The 19,616-nt window shown below is 38.5% G+C and overlaps 1 protein-coding gene across 1 annotated transcript in view; it reads left to right on the top strand.

Annotated features, from left to right (window-relative positions):
- PIEZO2 (piezo type mechanosensitive ion channel component 2) overlaps window positions 1-19,616 on the top strand; it is a 263,275-nt gene that overhangs the window by 105,604 nt on the left and 138,055 nt on the right. Inside the window, exon 4 of the mRNA XM_044426273.1 lies at window positions 12,029-12,071. Coding sequence (XP_044282208.1) covers window positions 12,029-12,071 — 43 coding nt within the window. The remainder of the gene's footprint in view (window positions 1-12,028; window positions 12,072-19,616) is intronic.

The following is a 19,616-nucleotide window of genomic DNA, read 5'->3' as shown; positions in this document are numbered from 1 at the left end:
CCTCTTTTGTGAAAGCTAACTTGCTGCCAGGTATAAGAATTCTAAATATTCATAGAACTGGAAGCATGACAGACTCTTACAGTAATGATATGAAATTCTGCATTACACAAAAGCCTCTGTAACTCACCTCTCTACATCTCAGAAGCTCACAGGCGGACCACAATGTGGCAGCAGTAATTCCTCTCCCCCTTTGATGGTTGATTTCTGTTCCCTTTAAACAGCCATTCAACATACTAATAGCCACTGACTGCTGTGTAGGAATTTGTACCATCTGCTGTGTTCTGAACTGCTGAGTATTGGAGGTGAGAGTAACAAGATGCCCATTTGATATAAAAAAATGCATTTATTTTATGAGGTTCCCAGCTTGATTGTCGCATAATTGTTATGCATATGCAATCCATATCTGGAAAGTTAGCATGTCTAGTTTTGGAACATGATTATTGTGCTCAAACAAAAAGTGTTCCTTTTCATGCTTATGAAAATATTATTAGAAGTTCAATATTGTTTTCAGAGGGTCTTTCTATTTTAGTAAAGTTCATGGTACTATGTGCTAGACTATGAATCTTAAGGTTAAAATTTCTGCTTTGTTTATGTTAAAAGGGCAAGCATAAGGTAAACATAGCTCTCATATCCTGCTTTATTATTAATTTAGTTTTTTTACCATCTGGCAGGAACTGAAAGGAATCTTGCAGGGTGAGGGTGGGACTTCGTTATTTTTCTCAATTGGATGCCAGCTTTTAAAGTGTGTAGTACATTTCCTGGAATAGAATTATTTGAACCTGATAGAAAACCACCTTCCTTCCTTGCTGAATTGATTTATCCTCTGTAGTTAAGCAACTATCTGTAAATATATTTTTTTCTTTATTTTCATGAAAGTACAAATTAGAATTCATTTATCAAAAAGATTTGGTAGAATGCAGTTAAAATATGTAATTTCAAGGACACAGAGGAAAGAACATGTGTAACTTACACTGAAATTGATGCAGTTCTATACATTGTTAAGGCTACTATGTAAGTAGGTCTTACTGTCAAGTACAAGATAGAAGCCTAAATGTGCTTAAGCTGGTTGTGCCACTAATATCTTCTGAATAATTCACCCAGTATGTGTATTATCCAAGTCTTTTAGTAAGCAGATATAGATTTGGATTTCCAGCTTGATTTTTAATATATAAAATCTTAATATATGTTGAAGGTTAATGCTTTCTTTGAAAGCTGCAGCTACTTGCCAATTTATTTATTTGTTAAAGCGACATCTCATCTTTCCACCAAGCTCAGGACAGCTAATTGCAACTATACATATACAGAAACATGTAATAAAATATATAGTGTGGAAACAACAAACTCAGAAGAAACAGAGTGGCTCTAATACCAAGGTAAGATGTGGCACATCCAGTAAGGTGCTATCATGCGAAGTCTCACTGTACCAAATCAGTGAGAGTCTGGAAAAACCCATCAACGTAACCATCATTCTAGGCTGCACCCAACAACAGATGCTGAAGAAGAAATAGAGAACTGTAATGAAAGCATCCAAGAAGAAACAGTCATCATAGCTGACTAACCATAAGAGCTGACTAGAATACGAAAGAAAGAAAGAAAGAAAGAAAGAAAGAAAGAAAGAAAGAAAGAAGAATCAAATGTGGGAGAATTTGGCCTAGGTGTGAGAAACAAAACAGGAAAAAAACCTCATAGAATGTTGCAAAGCCAACTATGCATTTATTGCAAATCTATACTTCCGAGCTCCCTGTCTGTTCAATCTGCACCTAAAACATATCATAGAGAAACCTGGCTTAGGATCAGAGGAAACAGGAGTAAAAATCAGTAGGACATGCATTGATAATTTGAGGTATGCAGATGGTAATACGTCATTGGCAGAAAGCAATGACTCCTGATGAAACTGGAACAGGGAAGTGCAAAAGCACGACTGCAGCTGAACGTTAAGCAAACAAAATATCATGATTGCAGAAGAGTTGCACAATGAAGAAATTGCAGTTAAAAATTTTATATGGGCTAGCTCAGTCATAAATTCAAAGGATGAGTGCAACTAAGAAACTAAAAGATTGCATCTTGGAAAGGCAACAATGAAGGAACTAGAAAAGATGTTTATAATGTTTAGGAGACTGAGGCCAACAATATTCACACTATTATATTGCTGGTCACTATGGATGGGTGTGAAGCTGGACAGTGAAGAAAGCTGATGGGAAGAAAATGGATGTGCTCAGAACATGGTGCAGGAGGAGAGATGTGTGAATACCCTGGACTAACAGAAAGATGAACAAGTGGCTTAAAGATGAAAGCAACCCGGAACTTTCCCAATAACAAAAATGACAAATGGAAGCTATTGTACTTTGGGCACATCATAAGAAGGCAAGACTCGATGGAGAAGACAGTAATGCTAGGGAAAGTTGAAAGCAGAAGGAAAGGAAGATCAAATATGAGATGGATCAATAAAGGCAGCCACAGCCTAGATTTTAGAAGAGTTGAGCAGGACTTATTGTCAAGGATAGGTCATTTTGGAGGGCATTCATTCATCAGGCCTCCATAAGTCAACGATGACTTGATTTCTTTTAACAGAAACAATAAAATACCGTAGAACAGAAATAAAATATAATAAATAAATAAATAAAGATAGACAGACCTGTAAGACCAAGACAGGAAAACAAAACAGAACACCCCAGTCAAAATAACTAGTGAAAACCCGCTGTAGCATATTCACAAGTCAGTCTATGCAAGGACATTTACTTAACCAAAAATGTCTTTGTTTACTAGTGAAGACAAGGCTAGCTAAGATTTCCTTTGCAGCTGCAACAAAGCTGTAGAAGCAGTAAGTCGAGCATTCCCCACCCTGCCAGGAAGGCCCACCATTGCTTCTCTAGTCCATTAACTACATTCCCACCATGGCATTTGCCATAGCAGGAAAGCGGAGCTGGCAGGACTCGCCAGAGATGCTTGGTGACATAAAGGCCTGCCAACTGCTTTCCCACTGTGGCTCCTACCAAATGCTTGGTTTTGAGAAAGCGCCTCCCAGAGTCAGGTATTTGCATTTGGCTCTCTGAGTATCCGGCCCAGTTTGATTTTTCCCGCTTTCCAAAGGACTGAGTGTAGAGTGGGAGGGCTTAAGGATTAGAGTGGACAGGGAAGTGTGGCCTGATATGATAGTGGGTGAGCGTGGGAATGAGGCGTGCCAGAGCATGGGAGCAGCCAGTGTGGTAACCTACTCTCAAGTTCTCACCAGGTATATTTCTGATATTCATGGTATGGAAAGAAAAGCTTTTCCCTCAGGCAGGCAGGCCTAGAAATAGACTAGTCACCAATCAGACTGTTGAAACATGGAGTCAGAAGCTCTCTGGAACTGGCTCCTGTTAATAGTCTTGCTAATATTTCCAGAAATGACACTTTTCATAAGTATTACAGTATTCACATGAGATGTGAGTAAGGCACATGTCACTGTAGCAGATCTGAACTGATAATGGTGTTGAGAAAATAGTTGCTATAAGCAAACTGCCCAAATTTAATTAAGGTCGTTCCTCCAGATGGGCAAGATTGCATAGTTGTTGCTGTCGTGTGTTTACTTTACTGTAATTAAAAACGGTTTACTGCCAATCAACTGAACCAAAAGAGTTTATCTACCCAATTTTAAAATTTTATTTCTTGCCCAATCAAAAGAAACATCTTTGTGTGCTAGTTAAACAGCCATTTTATAGATGCAGTAGTCCCATGTATTAGAAATTTGAATTTGGTATACTTTTAGGGCCATGATGATTAATGTGGTTTTTCTTATCTGTTCTGTCATTTACATTAATAGATTATTGCTGCCAATCCAATTATGCAAATAAGGGAGAAAGTGGTTGATTTTTCCAGTATAATGAAAGAAACTGTAAAATGGTGAATGCTATTAATGAAAATGTGGTGTTGTAGATGTTGAAATCTTGGTAAAATTTGCTAAGAGCATACATATACCTTTTTAGATGCAGCCAAAATTGTCCATGATCCTTTAAAATACCTCCCTGCTGCAAGTCTGCTGTGGAACTATTAAGCAATTCTGTTTCTGAGTTTTTGGGGATCTGTAGCCTGTGGGTAGAGACAGTAGAGTGTCAAAACAGGCTAGGATTAAATCAGGATATGAGTAATGTCCACAATAATGACTTAGGTTTACCAACTTCAACTGTGATTTGCAACCCTGGTTTCTTGGACATAAACAAATAATAGTTTATGACCTAGCTGGGTTCAAATGTACATAGAAGCCAGAGTTAAACTAAAGAAGTTCAGATGTAATGACAAACCATGGTTTGTTGTGATGAGTAGTGGCAAGACTGGGCTCAGATTTTTCACTTTCTTCTTTTGTGTACCTAGAAACCAGAGGTGCTAATTTGCAACCAACAATAATTTTGTCCTTTGATCCCAATGTTGCAAATGATAATTTCCCCCCTAAATCAGAAACTAGCTGTGATTTGAGATCCTAGCTTGCTGCAAGGTGAAAGTGAATGCTTCTAATCTCCCTGCTCCTGGTCATTATGAAGAAAGAGGAAGAAGAAATACACTATTCTGAGCTTGGCTCCATGCTTTCTCATAACAACAGGTTATAGAGTGTCATACATCAGGCACGTTTCATGTGCTGAAGTTTAAAATGCAATCAAGGGGCTTCTGTGAGCTTTATTTTGCAGTGCAGCATTACCAACACTTATTTGATATTTTAGATTGTATTTAGCAGTTTATCTGGGATGTGAACAGGATAAAATAAAACAAATGCAGATGGAATATATGTTCCAGTGCTTGTGTAATGGTCTGTTGGATTGTTGCGTTGAAGGACTGGAACAGATATCCTGACAAGCACATTCATTTGGAAATAAATCCCAATTATTTCAGTGTAGCTTATTTCCCAGAACCATCCTTTGGTTCAGAGATCAAGGAGGACAAGAAGCTATTATCCTTCTTTTAGTAGTTTGCCAACATTTAAATACTTATTTTAGAGGCAGAAAACAGTGGAAATTGAGACAAAACTGACCTTACAATGTGGCTTCCTTTATATTATGGGTATTTTGTAATGATAGCTTCTGTAGAAGTGACCGTATATTCTTCCCTGCTGCCTATTTGTCCAATTACTTAGGTTGCTTCCATGATAAGGAAATCAGCCATGATACCATGGAAAAGATTCTGTTTTTATTATACTCTGATAAAATTGCAAATTTACAAGCTCACAAATTACTAGAGGTCCATAACGTGAAGGCGACTCATTTTCTGGTCTCTCTGCTCCCACAAGTGTGCTTGTCACATGCCTGGTGAACCTTTCTTTGGACAACAGTGGGCCACCTTTGTGGTTTTTGCTGCTCTCTGATGGGATTTTTTATATCTGTGTCTCCAAAGTACAGCCTTTCCATTGAGAAAGATTTGCTTCTGTAGGTTCATCAGGCTTTTGCTTTCCATTAAAAATATTACTAAAACCATCCCAGGAGAACAGGATGCAGTAGACATTCCAAAGAGAGCTCCTCTGTTATAAATCTACCGATGCTTTATGAGCTGTAAAGTTTGCATTATGAAAAGGGAATTGGGGCTTTTGCAATTTCCAACTCCTGATGCAAAATCCATCTATATGTAAAGAAATAAACCTGCCAGAAGTATTTCAGCCTTTAAAATAGCAGTTCCCTGAGTGTTTTAATAAATGATCCAGTGATTTGAATGTGCTCTTTTTCTTTGGCCTAGTAAGTCGCCTCTACCTTATTCTCCCCACACCCTCACCCATGCCCTTTCTACTATGTTCTTACAAGCTGATGTTGGGAGTTGTGGGAGTTTTTCTATCTATATATGCAGAAGATCATGCACTTAGTAATGCACAAGATAGACTCAACTGACATAAAAACCAGCATGGGTCATCCCCAAAAGAGTCAAAGAACATGATGGAGCTTATGGGCGGACTGCGAATTATGCTAATTGCATAGTGTGCATTTCAGGGTTATCTTTTTATTTGCTCTTTGCTCAACATGCCTGGCTACACACAGCACATTCAGATATATATATATATATATTCCATGGGGTTGGGATAAATGGGAAAGAGAAGATTTCAGTCAACCTGAAGAGATTACTAGCAACTTGTTGTTTTACTAGCAACATGGTGCAAGAGCATGGACCCCTTTTAAACATTGCTTTCTTCTCTACCTGTTCAACATCACATTTTCTTCTCTTGAGTTGGTTCTCCTGTTCTGTGATTGTTCTTGTAATTTGTTTTTCATGTCAACAAATGTGGAAAATAAAACACTTGAAATTATATTTAAAGAACTTCTGTTACAGGCTGGGATTCTCTGGAAGGATTAATTTAGTAACAAAAAGTTTTGGAAAATAATGGCTTTATTAGAGTTTAACTTTGGCAAATGTGTTGCTCCACATTCAAACATTCATCATGTTTGTCACCTTGCAGAGTTCACAAGTATGTACAAGTTCTGTGATTTGGGGTGTATGTTCTGTTTGTGCTGTGAAGTGGATAATTTTAGGTATGAGCATTTCTACATTTTGTGTGTGTTATCTGCAGCTACATTACTGGAGATAATAGCTCGTAAAAGCCTCTTTTGACTGTTGAAAGCATGCAAGACAAGATTCCTAGACAGTGTAAAATATGGAATGTTGATCATGCTTAATATGCTTGACTGTTGTTAATTCTTGGTTGGATTAACCAAAGTTAAACTTTTATGCAGACATGTCAGATTCCCACTAAACTAGAAGGGAACTGTCATTCTAATCAGAGGACATTTAATAAAAATGTCTAATCAGAGAAGAAACATCCTTATCCCAGACTGACCTTATCAGTGTTTCATTGCTCAGTTGGTTCATTCAGACTTTTAATTAATTGCACTTCTGGTTGTATGCTTTCATAAAATGTTTAAGCAATCTGGACAAAGACTTAGCATTTTCCCCACTAAACTGGTATGAAGAAGAATTTCACGGAACTGGCATGAGTGTCAGTTTTGTTTTAATATTAGTACAAGTTTTCAACCTCTTGAATACCCCTGCTTAGTGATTTTAGAAAAGGTTATAATACAGAAAATGTTTTTCTATGGCACAGCATTTCAAAGTCTGCATTATACGGTGCTTTCATTAGAAGGAAGTATTGATAGATGCATTTACCTCTTAACTTTGTTGGATACTGTATTGGGTACTTTCTAACCAATCTCTAGCATTTCTTTCATAGAGGTTCAGCATGTGGTTATGAGCAAACTTCAAGAGTTCTTCAGTGAAACAGAATACTCCCTGTGGACCAACTCCACTGGTGAACTTAGAACCATCTACTCACATATAGACCGCAGTCTTCTACCAGACATGGGAATGGATATATAGAGAACAGACAGTATTATGTGTGTAATTTGACTCTGGACTCAGTTGTGGTTCTTACCAGGGCTACAGCTTTTTCTTTGGATATAAAAGCAAATGGTTTTCTCTGGGACAAGCAAGGCAGAAAATGGGGGACCCTCACCCTGAAATGTGAGATATGTGCCAGAGTAGACAGAAACTTTTGCCAGAATTTATGCACCAGCTGTGTCCCATTCCTAAGAAGGTTAAAGTTACACTTGAATTGGATCATTGTGATGACCTCTGCATGAGGCTGCTGTTGAAATTTTTCTGTAAATTTCAACTGGTCCAGGAAGCAGCACAAAGTTTCGGTGGATGCTCACTGCAGGTATCACATGACATCCACTCTAACAGTAGCTGTATTTTTGCAGCAGCTCTACCAGTTAATTTCTAAGCACATTTCAAAGTGCTGGTTATTGCCTTTAAACACCTTTAGTGGCTAGGGCGGAATACCTGAAGGACTGCCTCCTCTCATATGAATTTATCTGCTTTTTCAGATGTATCCGAGTGGGTCCTCATGTTCTGATGGTGATATTGCCATGATTGGTTGTAGGAGAAGGCCATATATGTGCTGAACCCGTGGAACTCTGTGCCCCAGGGAATTCTGTTATTCCTCTCTTTCTGTCATTTCATGAAGGCATTTTTGTTCTGGAAGACATTAAGCTTGTAGGGTTGAATAATTTGAATAAGTCAGTTCCTGTGTTTTATCTGCTGCTCTTGATTATTGTTTTAATATTTTATACTTGTCAACTGATATGTTCATGGGTATTTTTACATTGTTGTAAACTGCTTGGAGCAGTAAAACTGTAATAGAAAGGTTGGGTATACATTTTCTAAAAATTAAAATAAAATAGGCCCTTGGTAGGCCTGGATTTTTAAAGTCTCAATTTACATGGGCTGTGGTAAATACATAGTGGAATAGTGCACAGGAGGCAGAATATCGAGTGCTATTTCTCCTTGTTGCTATTAAGTGTATCTAGGAACTCCTGAAATATTCTGTGTTTCAGTCTCTCTTAGTTAATGTATGTGCTTAAATTAATATAAAACAGAAATGTGGAAAACAGATGGGAATTATTTAGCAGCTAAGCAATGTGGAGCAGGATCCTAAAACAAAACTTTAATCACAGGAATCATATATTTTAAGTACTGCAACCTAACAGTTAGTGATGCTGGATGAGGAGAATAAAGAGAGATGTTAAACCATTGTCTTGAATTAAAATGTCTAGAGAAAATGGCCCAAACTGAAGGAGATAGTGTTGATGGAAGGAGGCCCCCAAGGTTCTACTGATTGCAAGAATTCCTGTGTTTCCTGAAAAGTTTATAGAGGAATTTAACTAATGTATCTTTTCCTTCGGTGGGTGGGTTGGTTTGTGCAGCTTGTTAGTAGTATTTTTGCCAATGCTGAATTGGAGGCTAGGGCTGAATCAGAAGAGGAAGAGACAGGGATGTCTTTAAAACATACTGCTTGATCAAAGTGGGAGCTACATTTCATAAAAAGATTTCTTGTGGGATAGAGGTTTAGGACCTATATATCGGTCCCTGCATAAGCACTTTCTGGATGGCGATTTGTACACGGTGCTTAACAGATTGTCAGAACTGTCATTGTTGATGGTTTTGATTAGTTGGATTGGAAGGACAGATTGATTCTTGGTTTCCACTCAGTACAAATAGATGTCTGGTGATGTCCAAAGCCAACAGCATTGCTGTTGTTGTTGTTGTTGTTAGTCGCAAAGTCATGTCCGACCCATCGCGACGCCATGGACAACATTCCTCCAGGCCCTCCTGTCCTCCACCATCTCCCGGAGTCCACCCAAGCTCACACCAACTGCTTCAGTGACTCCATCCAGCCACCTCATCCTCTGCCATCCCCTTCTTCTTTTGCCAACAGCATACATGCATTCCTTTCTGGACCACAGTAATTGTGAAGACAGAAAGGGCACCAGTAAAAGGATAAAAAGAGGAAAGATGGTGAAGATGCACTGCACATGATTTAATAGAGTCAACATTATCTCAGGGTTTTCAATTACTTTATTCAAAGAACTTTATACAATGTCAAACTAAATTTAAACAGGAGCTAATAAATAACTTTCTGTGCATCTTTGAAGCCTGATTTTTGTTCAACCAGTGATAATGGCATAAATTGAGGAATTCTTTTCATACTCCCATTAAACTTGATCATTTTACCCAAGCATGTTCATTTTCTAGCTTTTATGTGCTGCTGATATGGTTTGCCTTGCTGCACTCTCTTTTTTGTTGATCAATTTAAAAATCTTCCATGATAACGTGTAATTAATATGGAAGGATATCTCTACTGATTATGATAAAATTGTAGTTTATATTCCAATATTGTTTCCCACTTTTACCATGTTTAATATTTTAATTGGAAATCGTTAACTGTAAACAGGGCTGAAGATTTATAATACTTTGCATATATGGTATTTGGAGTTTAGTAGAAGTCCAGCATTTATTCTTCAAGTCTCCCAGTGAGATAATCAGAGGAACATTTAACGGGTAACCATAATAGCTTAAGAAACATTGGCCAGAGTTTGGGAGCAGTAAATTACATGATTACCAGCCACAAAAAAGCATGTCAATCTGGCTTGGTTAAATATTTTGTTTAACCCAGTTATACAACCATATACCTGCAATGCATCATTTTGTGCTGAGCTTCCTGTATATCATAAGGGAGTAAGGATATTCTTTGAATGGGATTATAATATTTGGACCAAATGCCATATGAAATGATAATTCTGAATTCTTTCTCATAATATTTTTTCTTAATGTATCCCTGCCCCCAGCTCCTGCCCCATGCAGTGAATTTTACATCAATACCAGCTACGGGATAGTGTCTATCAACACATCCATGGGTGGGAGAATAATTGAGAAGTGGAGAACTGATGTAGAATGCACAGCTCTATTGTTCAAGGGAGTTACTGCTCATGGGGATAGTTCAGGAAGAAGCCTGGGGGACTTCTTTGGTTGCTATTCAGTATCTCTTGCCTAAGGTTGTAGCCTCATTTTGCCTAGGTCATTCCTTGAGCTTTGCATGCTGCAAGTTTTCTCATCATGAAATTATTTCTAATTGTAGTTTGGACAGTACCTTTTACCTGAATCTGTTGCTAACTCTGTGTGTGCGACGTGTGCTTTTCTCAGTCAGAATAAACAGCCCATCTTTTATTTATGTTAAACATGTTAACTGTGCAAATTCTGGGAGCTTATTGGTACTTGGCCTGCCTGTTTGTTTTTAACTCATTTTCTTTTAATATATGTATCTAGAGAGGCACCTGAATATGTAGAAACTACAATCATTTTTGGGAAACCCAATTTCATTTCCAAACCATTAGGCAGTAAACCCCTAAGTCAGAGAAATTAAACCTGCTGAACTGTATATCTAATCACATACAGTCTTTGTATCATTACTTTTCAAACAATGTCATGAAAGTCTTTGGCTAAAAATATTAAAAAGATGGGAAAAGTCATATGCAACTACTGTAGCCTAAAGTGATATTTACTTAAAGCAATTGTCGGGGTATTAGCTTATCTTAAATCTAATATTTGTATAATTATTCCAGTGTAAAATATTTTGTGTTAATATTTTTTCTTGGGGTTTATTTATTTTTTAATCTGAACTGAGTGGGTAAGGGGTAAAATAAACCTCTATTTTTTCACTACTATGCCTATACTGAACAGAATACATAATAATGTAATAATAATTAAATTAATAAACAATTTTATCTATTAAATGGAGTAGTATCCTGCTACTTTGCTGTTAGTTAAGAATCATATGAATGGGCATGTTGAAATGGCACATATTTTGGACAGTTTACCTGTCCTGGTATTTCTCTCCTTCCCAGCAGAGTAGGACAAAAGTCTTTCTAATTAAAGACTTTATTGTGTTTAAACTGGCCAGTGAGGCTGGCTAGGTGATACAAAAGGGGAGTACTGCAGATGTGAATACAAAAAGAGATAATAGTGCCCATCAGGACAATATGGTTTAATGATAAGAACCTGATCCCAAACTGGATGTTTCTCCTCCTTTCCAATCCAAAAAGAGCTGACTCCACTTTCAAGATGTATCCTGCTGCTTATAGGCCAATTGCCTGGAACATCTAACATTACTCAGCTGGTCCACCCTCGTAACTCAACGCTGTATGACTGGACTAATTATGATAAGACTGATCCCTCCCATCTTTCTTTGCTCACTAGAACCTTCCAACCAAATTGAACCTGTCAGGTTCTCTGTGTCTGCCTGGCTATTCACAAAGTCCACTGGCCTTGGCATTTCAGCTGGGAATTCCTACCCTTCCCCCATTCCATATTGGAATTGGATTTTGTGTCAACAGCCTTTCAAGGATGTATTAGGGGAAGAGTGGGCTTAATTGCTACCCCTGTTGCCCAGGTTCTATTGGAGCTGCTGCCTTCATATGCCACAGGAGCAATGCATGACATTGAGGACAATGCAGAAGTGACAGTGCTAAGTGACATGATTAACACTGACATGGGGAATGAACCACAGCAGGGTCTATCACCGTAGCAGCATGGCCCTGGAGTCCTTCTAAGACCTGGCACTGAGCATTTTCCATGCTGCAAGCATGGCATGAGTATCAGGTAGAGGTTGGTTAGTGGATGGAAAAATGGAAACAACCGAACAATGGGAAAAGAATTTAATAAAAATGTCTCCCTTTTTCTATAGGTTTGACATGGGAAAAAACACTACGGCAGATTGGATTTGAAAGGTAAGTACTGTGCAATGGTTTTCCTGCTATATTTTATTTATTTATTTATTTAAAACATTTCTATGCCGCCCCATCGCAACAAAGCCTCGGGGCAGCTCACATAAGTACAGAAGAATAAAATAAATAAATACTAAAATTATACAATAAATAACACCCCCCTCCCAGTTCATTCTCGGCTAACAAAAAAAAAAACCTAGTTAATAAATAATTAACAGTTAAAATAAGTTTTAAATAAAAAGTTTTAAATAAAAATATATGCAAACTGAATCTTCAAACTGAGAGAGAATAAACATAAATGTTAGTGAATATTTGTCTTTGCAACTTAGATTTAGTTTCAACACTGTTAGTAATAATGGATATTTGAATTATATTCCTCTTTTCCTATCAGCTGATTAATTTAAATGTTCCCTAATGTTTTGGGACAACCCCAGTTTAGTGGATATATGAAACAAACATACAAACAAAAAGTTTCACTCTTATTCTTAGCTATTAAATGTACTAACCTAGGAACCTGTACCATTTCTAAATGACTTCAATGAATCTCTTAAGTATGAATGTTTAAGAAATGGCTAGAAGACTGATTCACACATTTCCTTCAAACACAATTTGTCAGTTTTATCCATTTGCCATTGATAGCTCCCACTGAAATGTGTATTCAATGACTGTGTTGGATATAATATAAGGTGATGACAACTCTGGCCATTAAACCTGTGGACTGTTTAGCCAAAGCTTGAATTTTGGGGAAGTATGAATCCGTTGATGTTTCAGAACTTATATTCCTCCAATTTTAAACAAATGTAGCCTTGTACAAACAGTACCTAACTCATTAACAATTGCTGCATTTGGACAGCAAGCAACATGATAGCTTAGTGTGATGTGACCAGGAAGTGGGGTTCAGAAGCTTTTATTTCTATGTTTAGTAAGTAGTGAGATAGCCAGGTTTGCTGAAGACACCAAACTTTTAGGCGCTTAAAACCAAAAGGGGTTAAGAGGAGCTCCAAAAGGGCTCACTTCAAGCTGCGAGACTGGACATCAACATGGCAAATGCAGTTCAGCATAAACAAATGTAGAATTATGCTCGTTGGGGCAAGAAATCCTAACTTCAAGTATACACTTATGGGATCTGAACTAGTAGTGAGTTGGCAAGAAAGGAATTTTGGGGCAGTGATATTACAATATAAAGGTCGGCTCAGTGTTCAACTGCTGTGAAGAAGGCCAACTCTACATTAGGAATAGAAGTAGAATAGAAAAAAAAATCATACTTCCCTTATACAAATCTGTGGTGCAACTGCTCTTGGAATATTGTGTTCAGTTCTGGTTGTTTTACCTGAAAAAGGACATTATTGAGTTGGAAAAAGTACATAGAAGGACAAACAAAATTGATCCGAGGGCTGAAGTAGTTCACCTATAAGGAACAGCTACAACTGAGACTGTTCATCTTAGAAAAAAGGAGAGTAAAGGGAGACCTGGTAGAGGTGTTTAAAATAATGGACAGTGTGGAGAAAGTAGAGAGGGAGACATTTTTATCCCTGTCCCATAACACACGAACTTGGGATCATCCCATGAAGCTGATTTGTGGGAGTTTTAGGACATATACAAGGAAGTACTTTTGAACACACCATATAGTTAAACTGGAATTCACTGCCACTGGAAGTGGTGATGGCCGCCAATCTGGATGGCTTTAAAAAGAGTTGGGACAGATTCATGAGGGAGGGGGCTATCAGTGGCTATGTGCTACCTCCTTTACCAGAGCTGACATGCCTGCATACCTCAGTTGCTGAGGACCTTGTGCAGGAGGAGGTGCTGCACCCCTGTTGCTTGAGTGGACAGCTGGTTTGCCACCAAGTACTGGACTAGCTCAACCTTTAGTCTGATCCAGCATGTCTTTTCTTAAGTTCTTATGCTTAGTTATTGATGCTTTTTCATGTTGTGTGGTATGTGCTTAACACTGTGGTTGATTTCAAACAAGCCAATTTCATACTGTGCTTTCAGAAGCTGGCTTACTGACACTAACTGTAGTTAGTGTTACCCCCCGTTTACTCTTAAGACATCACAAGAAGTCATGGTAAAGTACAAGCAGCAACAAAGTCTTCCAAACTCCTCCTTGCCTGTGTAGAAGGAGGAGAGGAGTCAGTACATGAGCCTTGGAGAAGGCTAAGCACATTCACATGCTGCTAAACCATGGTGTAGTGTTACATCTGAACGAAGCCATTAAGGGCTGGACCACTTCTAGACCTCTTTCTCTAATCTGAGCATTGTTTTTTTTCAAACATTTCATGTAGATTTTAGGTAACAGAGCTTGCTGAAGGATACTTTCCCATGTGTCCTTTCTGCTCTTACCTGTTATAACAGTCATCAGACGTTTATAATATGTGATATAAAGGGGCAAAAAAACCCTATAATGTATGTAAGACACAACTTATTGAGCACTGTTAAGTTTGCAACAATATCTTAAATTCTATTCAAAAGCTTCTAAAAAACTTGCATACATGAAGAGATATTAGTTTGATGTGAAGGCTGCAGTTTTGTATGTCAGATTTATGTTCTAACCCATACTAAGGAAAAACTTGAGTATTATGTACCGTAGAGGTTTCCTGATCATAACCTGAAAGGACAGTAAACATCCTTATCACTAAATACCTGCTAAACAGATCTTACAGAGGGAGTATGAGAAGGACTTGTCAAAGGCAAAGACGTTTAGAGAAAGTGAAAGCTTTGAGAATGTTTTGTATTCTGTTTTTATGTTACATTCAGAGTCATTCCCTTGTATTGGTTCATGACAAGCAGGCCTGGATTGTATTCCAAATACACCTAAAGTTCAATCATAATGTTGGATTAGAAGGAAATTATATTTTTCCAAATTATATGTACAGCTGAAACAAAAGATTTTGTTTTTGCAAGCGTTTAAAAAAGAGCTATCTCATGCATGCTTATTTAGAAGTCCCACTTTGTCCATGGGACTTGCTTCAAATAAAAATATTTAGGATTTTAACCTTAACAAATCCTTAAGTGCACTTTGAGTTCATTCATTAATATTATACCGTAAAGCTTGTTTTCTCTTCAATTCTTGTGTATATATGACTAAGTGGTTGGACCATATGACTGTACCACCTGGTGAACATTTATATATTTTTGTGCTTCGTGTAGATGACTCATCTGTTGTGTTTCTTACTTCTCATGAATGCTGTGTTTGTAAGTCTCATAAAAGTAGATGTGTTGGCGTCTCTCTTCAGACTCAATACAGATTCAAAATTTAGTATTTGATCCAGATATGCTACATGTTAGGAAAACTGAAACAGCATAAGCTCGATGAATGTGACAAAACATATGGCTCCATGGTATACCCTGTTGCTGAGAGTGATGAAATGAAACAGGAAATGGGTTGCATGCAAATAGAGGAAAACTTCTCGAGGATGCAGTGAATGCCTGCTATGTGCCTATAATCAAGTAGACTTAGGGGTAGTGAGAGTGGCGAAGAAGCAACATCTCACTGCTTCTGTTCAGTCTGCCCAGTGGAGCTTTTTAGGGATGCTACATGCTGGTGCTGTGAACAATGTAGACTCATTTGAGGCCCACTGTAACATACTTGCTAGGCATTTCTGACAAAATTTCCTGCATCTGCCAAGATCTAGACTCCAGCATTATAGCAGGTGAATCTGATGAATTTACCAGAGCACAGCCTGGTCTGGTTTTATTGGATGAGTTTCAGTTGGTACAGCTCGAGGATGTTGACAGGGTGCTTGGACAGGTTCGTGCAACCACTTTTATCCTGGATCCTCTTGGCTAATAAAAACCAGCAGAGGAAACAGTTGGATGAGCCAGGGGGGAGATTAACACCTCCTTGTGAGAGGGAGGGCTCCCATGCTGCCTAAAAGAGGTGCTGATGAGACCACTTCTCAGTAAGAGCAAAGAAGACCATTCCTGGATCTGGAAGATCCCAATAGCTTCGGGAAAATGGCAAAACTTCTCTTCCTGGGTTAGGCTCCTCAGTGGGTGGTTATAATCCAACTACAGACATTCTTGGATCAGACTGTTTATCTGGATCCATTTCAGCCAGGGTTCAAGGTGAATTTTAGCACAGAAACAATTTTGGTCATTCTGTATAATAACCCATGCCAGGAAAGAGACAGTTGATACTCCTGGATCACTCAGTATCACTTTCAGTGTAATCAACCATGGTATCCTTCTGGGTAAGCTAACTGAATTGGGTGTAGGCGGCACTCTGTTGCAGATGTATAATTGCTTTCTGCCGACCAGAAATTGTGGGTATGGGTTCAGTGCTCCTGTCTCTTCCTTTGAGGCTAAGGTAGCTGACCTAGGGAAATAGAGATAGGAAGAGGGGTTGATGGAAGAGACCTGTAGGGTTGCATGAGTGGCTCCAAGGGTGCCAGCATCTCCACTGCCATGGTGGTTAGAGATCTCAGGGAAGGAAGTTGAATCTTCCTTTAGAAGGGACCCATTCTTTGGCATATGAGTAACTATCTTCTCGTGCCAAAGAAATGTGTCTAGGAGCTACTGCCATTGGGAGATTTAGCCATTCAAGACATAGGAATCTATGGAAGTATATACTGCATGGCAACTTGGCTGCCTGAAATGAAGGTTACAGAAGTCCTGTGCTATCAAGATCACTTGGTGGATAGCCATTCTTCATGCATTTCACTGCTAATGATGTAGGATAACGTTGTGATGTCCTGGAAACAAGTTTAGTTTGTTAGGTAAAAGGTTGAATGTAAGCCTCTCTGTGTAGCTTTTCCTGAGGAATCACTTATTCCATTTGCAGACACAGCTTGATAATCTTAAATATCTCAATGTATGGATGAAATGATGGTATAGTAAGGAAGGGTTAGGTTTGTTAGGCACTGGGGAACATTTTGGGACAACCTGTGTCCGTATGAGATAGTTGTGCTTCACTTGAAGCACAAAGGAACTGGAGTGCTGATGTTTAACATGAAAAAGGTAGCATTGGCGTTTTCCTAGAAAAATTAATCAGGAATTGGGGAAGCCTGGTGGAATGGAGTGAATCAGTGCTCGATCTCTAAATACCACCTCTACAGGATGGACAAGGAAGAATACCCTGGAGTTGGTGTTGATCTGTACATCAAAGATAACATTGTGTCAAACAATCAAGAAAGCTCTAAAAGCCTAGACTTTTTCCGCAAAATCACAGTGAGTGACAATAGCATGCCCCCAGTGTAATTTAGTGTTGGGAAATCTTGTCACAGACCCATTTGACCAAGATGAAACAATCTTATGATGATGAATGAAATCAGTGAGGCATCCCAAGGTGAAAGCATTTTAGCAGTGGTTGACTTCAATTACCTTAACAAAGTCTGGGTGAATACATATTTTGGTGATGACAAATAACATCTAAATAACATCTCTAGATGCAATAAAAGCCTGTGCCCCAGAACAGTAGGGCATGGAACCACATCTGGAAGAAAGTCCCATCCATCCTGTTAGATTTCCAGCATTGTCCACTGTAGTTCTTATCTATTTTTTCTATATCTTTTGAAGTAATATGCCACCAATAAAACATATTATGCCAATTTTCTCTTAGTACCTGGCTAGCTGCAAATTTAATGTCTTTCCTACATAAAGCTTCCCATTGACAAGGTGATATTTCATCTCCAAGGTATTGCTTCCAAATTGTCATACATTTCTTGTGTGGTTAGAAACATAGAAACAGAGTGAGTCAGAAGGGGTCTCCCGGGCCATCTAGTCTGACCCCTGGCTCCAGCTGGCTCTGCTCACACCCACCATGTGCATGTCCAGCCTATCTTTGAACGCTCTCACCGATGGGGCCTCAACGACCTCTCGTGGAAGCCCATTCCACACCCTTGGTGTCCTAACTGTCAGGGAGTGCTTGGTTGGTTTTCAGTGTCATCCTATAGTAACTGTCTGTAAAGTCTTCCTAATATGGTCATTTTGTTGTGTAATCAACCTTTCAAAATCTATCAAATCTCTTAAAGTACCTTTCCCTGAGTATATTTCCCCTTTCAATCTTGAAATCAGTTGGTGATAAACAAAGTATTGTATATGTTTTCCTTCATCTTTTAGTTGTTACCAAGATTTGACTTGTCCTTATTGGTTGATCATTTCCCCATAGATTATAAAATCAATATTTTTCCTTAACAATTTTCTGTATGCTTCAACTGGGGGCATTTCAGGAGAGATTAGAAAGCTATTTTTTTTCTCATGGAATACCTATTTTTTTAGGTTGTCTCTTAATGCATGATTATTATTTGATATCAAGGCCTTTTTAGCTGACTCTTTAACCCATAAAAGGTTGTGTATTCCATCTTCAAGTTCTGCTATTTCTAAGTTCACTAGCCTATCATTAGCATTTATAATCCAATCTGCAATCTAAACCAGGCCAGCTGCGTTAGACTTTTTAAAGTCATCCACACTTTGAAATGGTGTCCTATGTGACCTCTAGCTTCCTATAAAAGGAAAGCTAAAATATTATTTCTTCCTGCTTGTCCTTGTTTACTTATATAATAGCTTTCTGAGCAAGAATTGTTGCTCTTGATGCTAGTAAATGCTAACTGGACACATTCACACTTCATGGATTCATGGATTGATGAGTAATATATCTAAGATGACTGAAGGTTTTCTGAGCTAGCTTGGGTACTGCCATTTAACTTTCTTTTTGTTTTTCTTTGAACCTGGGTAGGCAACTTACAGCTCTTCAGATGTTTTGAACTGCAGATGAGGGCTGCAGAGAGTCCTCCAACGATATCTGTAGGACTGCCCACTGCTGCTTTAAACAGTTAGTACCAGCTTACAGCAACTAGAAAGCATGACTACTGCTCTGAACATTGGAAAGAGACTCCACAAAAGGCCTTGTGTCATCATGAAAGTGATAAAATGCCTTTATAATGTATGGGGGAAAAGATGGCATTTGTGGTGGGCCCCTGTGAACAGTCATCTTCCTCCTCCCACACACACTTTTTAGTACATGGACATAGTAAAGGAGGAGGTCTGCCTTGTGCATTCACAACACAAGACATATTTTTTTCTGTTTTTGCAGACCAATGTTTTAGTATGTACAGCAATAGTTGCACTTGGTGTTTAAAGAATGTAATAGAAAACTGGTTTAAAACACATTTCTTGGATTTTCCAATGTAGATTTCTCAGGTGAGCTGCATTCTCATTCAAGCATCAGCTTGTGAGGTGCTGATCAGGTGAGTTTGTCTAGGAAATTGGACCTGACATCCTTCTTTGAAACTTGAGGAACTGAGCCCCTAAGGAATAGGAGGAGTCTAACTTACAAGGCCGTGTCAAAGCAGCTAAAAATGGACAGGAAGAAATGTAAGAGCCAGAAGTAGGTCACGACAGGGTAGCTACAACTTCAGTAAAATACTGGTGTCCTATTCTGGTCCTGTATGTGAACTCACAGAGTAAGTTGGGGCAAGAGCAGCAAGATGTGTTGAATGGTACAGCACCAAGGAGAGCTCCTAGGAAACCATTTTCTTCCATTCCACTTGGATCACATTGAATGCATTTGTATCTTGAAACCCAGAACAGCTCTCCCTATTTTCTCTT

Source organism: Varanus komodoensis, unplaced genomic scaffold, assembly GCF_004798865.1.
Source record: "Varanus komodoensis strain SLA01 unplaced genomic scaffold, ASM479886v1 scaffold17, whole genome shotgun sequence".
NCBI classification, from domain to species: Eukaryota; Metazoa; Chordata; class Lepidosauria; order Squamata; family Varanidae; genus Varanus; species Varanus komodoensis.
Note: the sequence above shows the minus strand (reverse complement) of the source record. Positions and strands in the feature narration are given on the sequence as shown.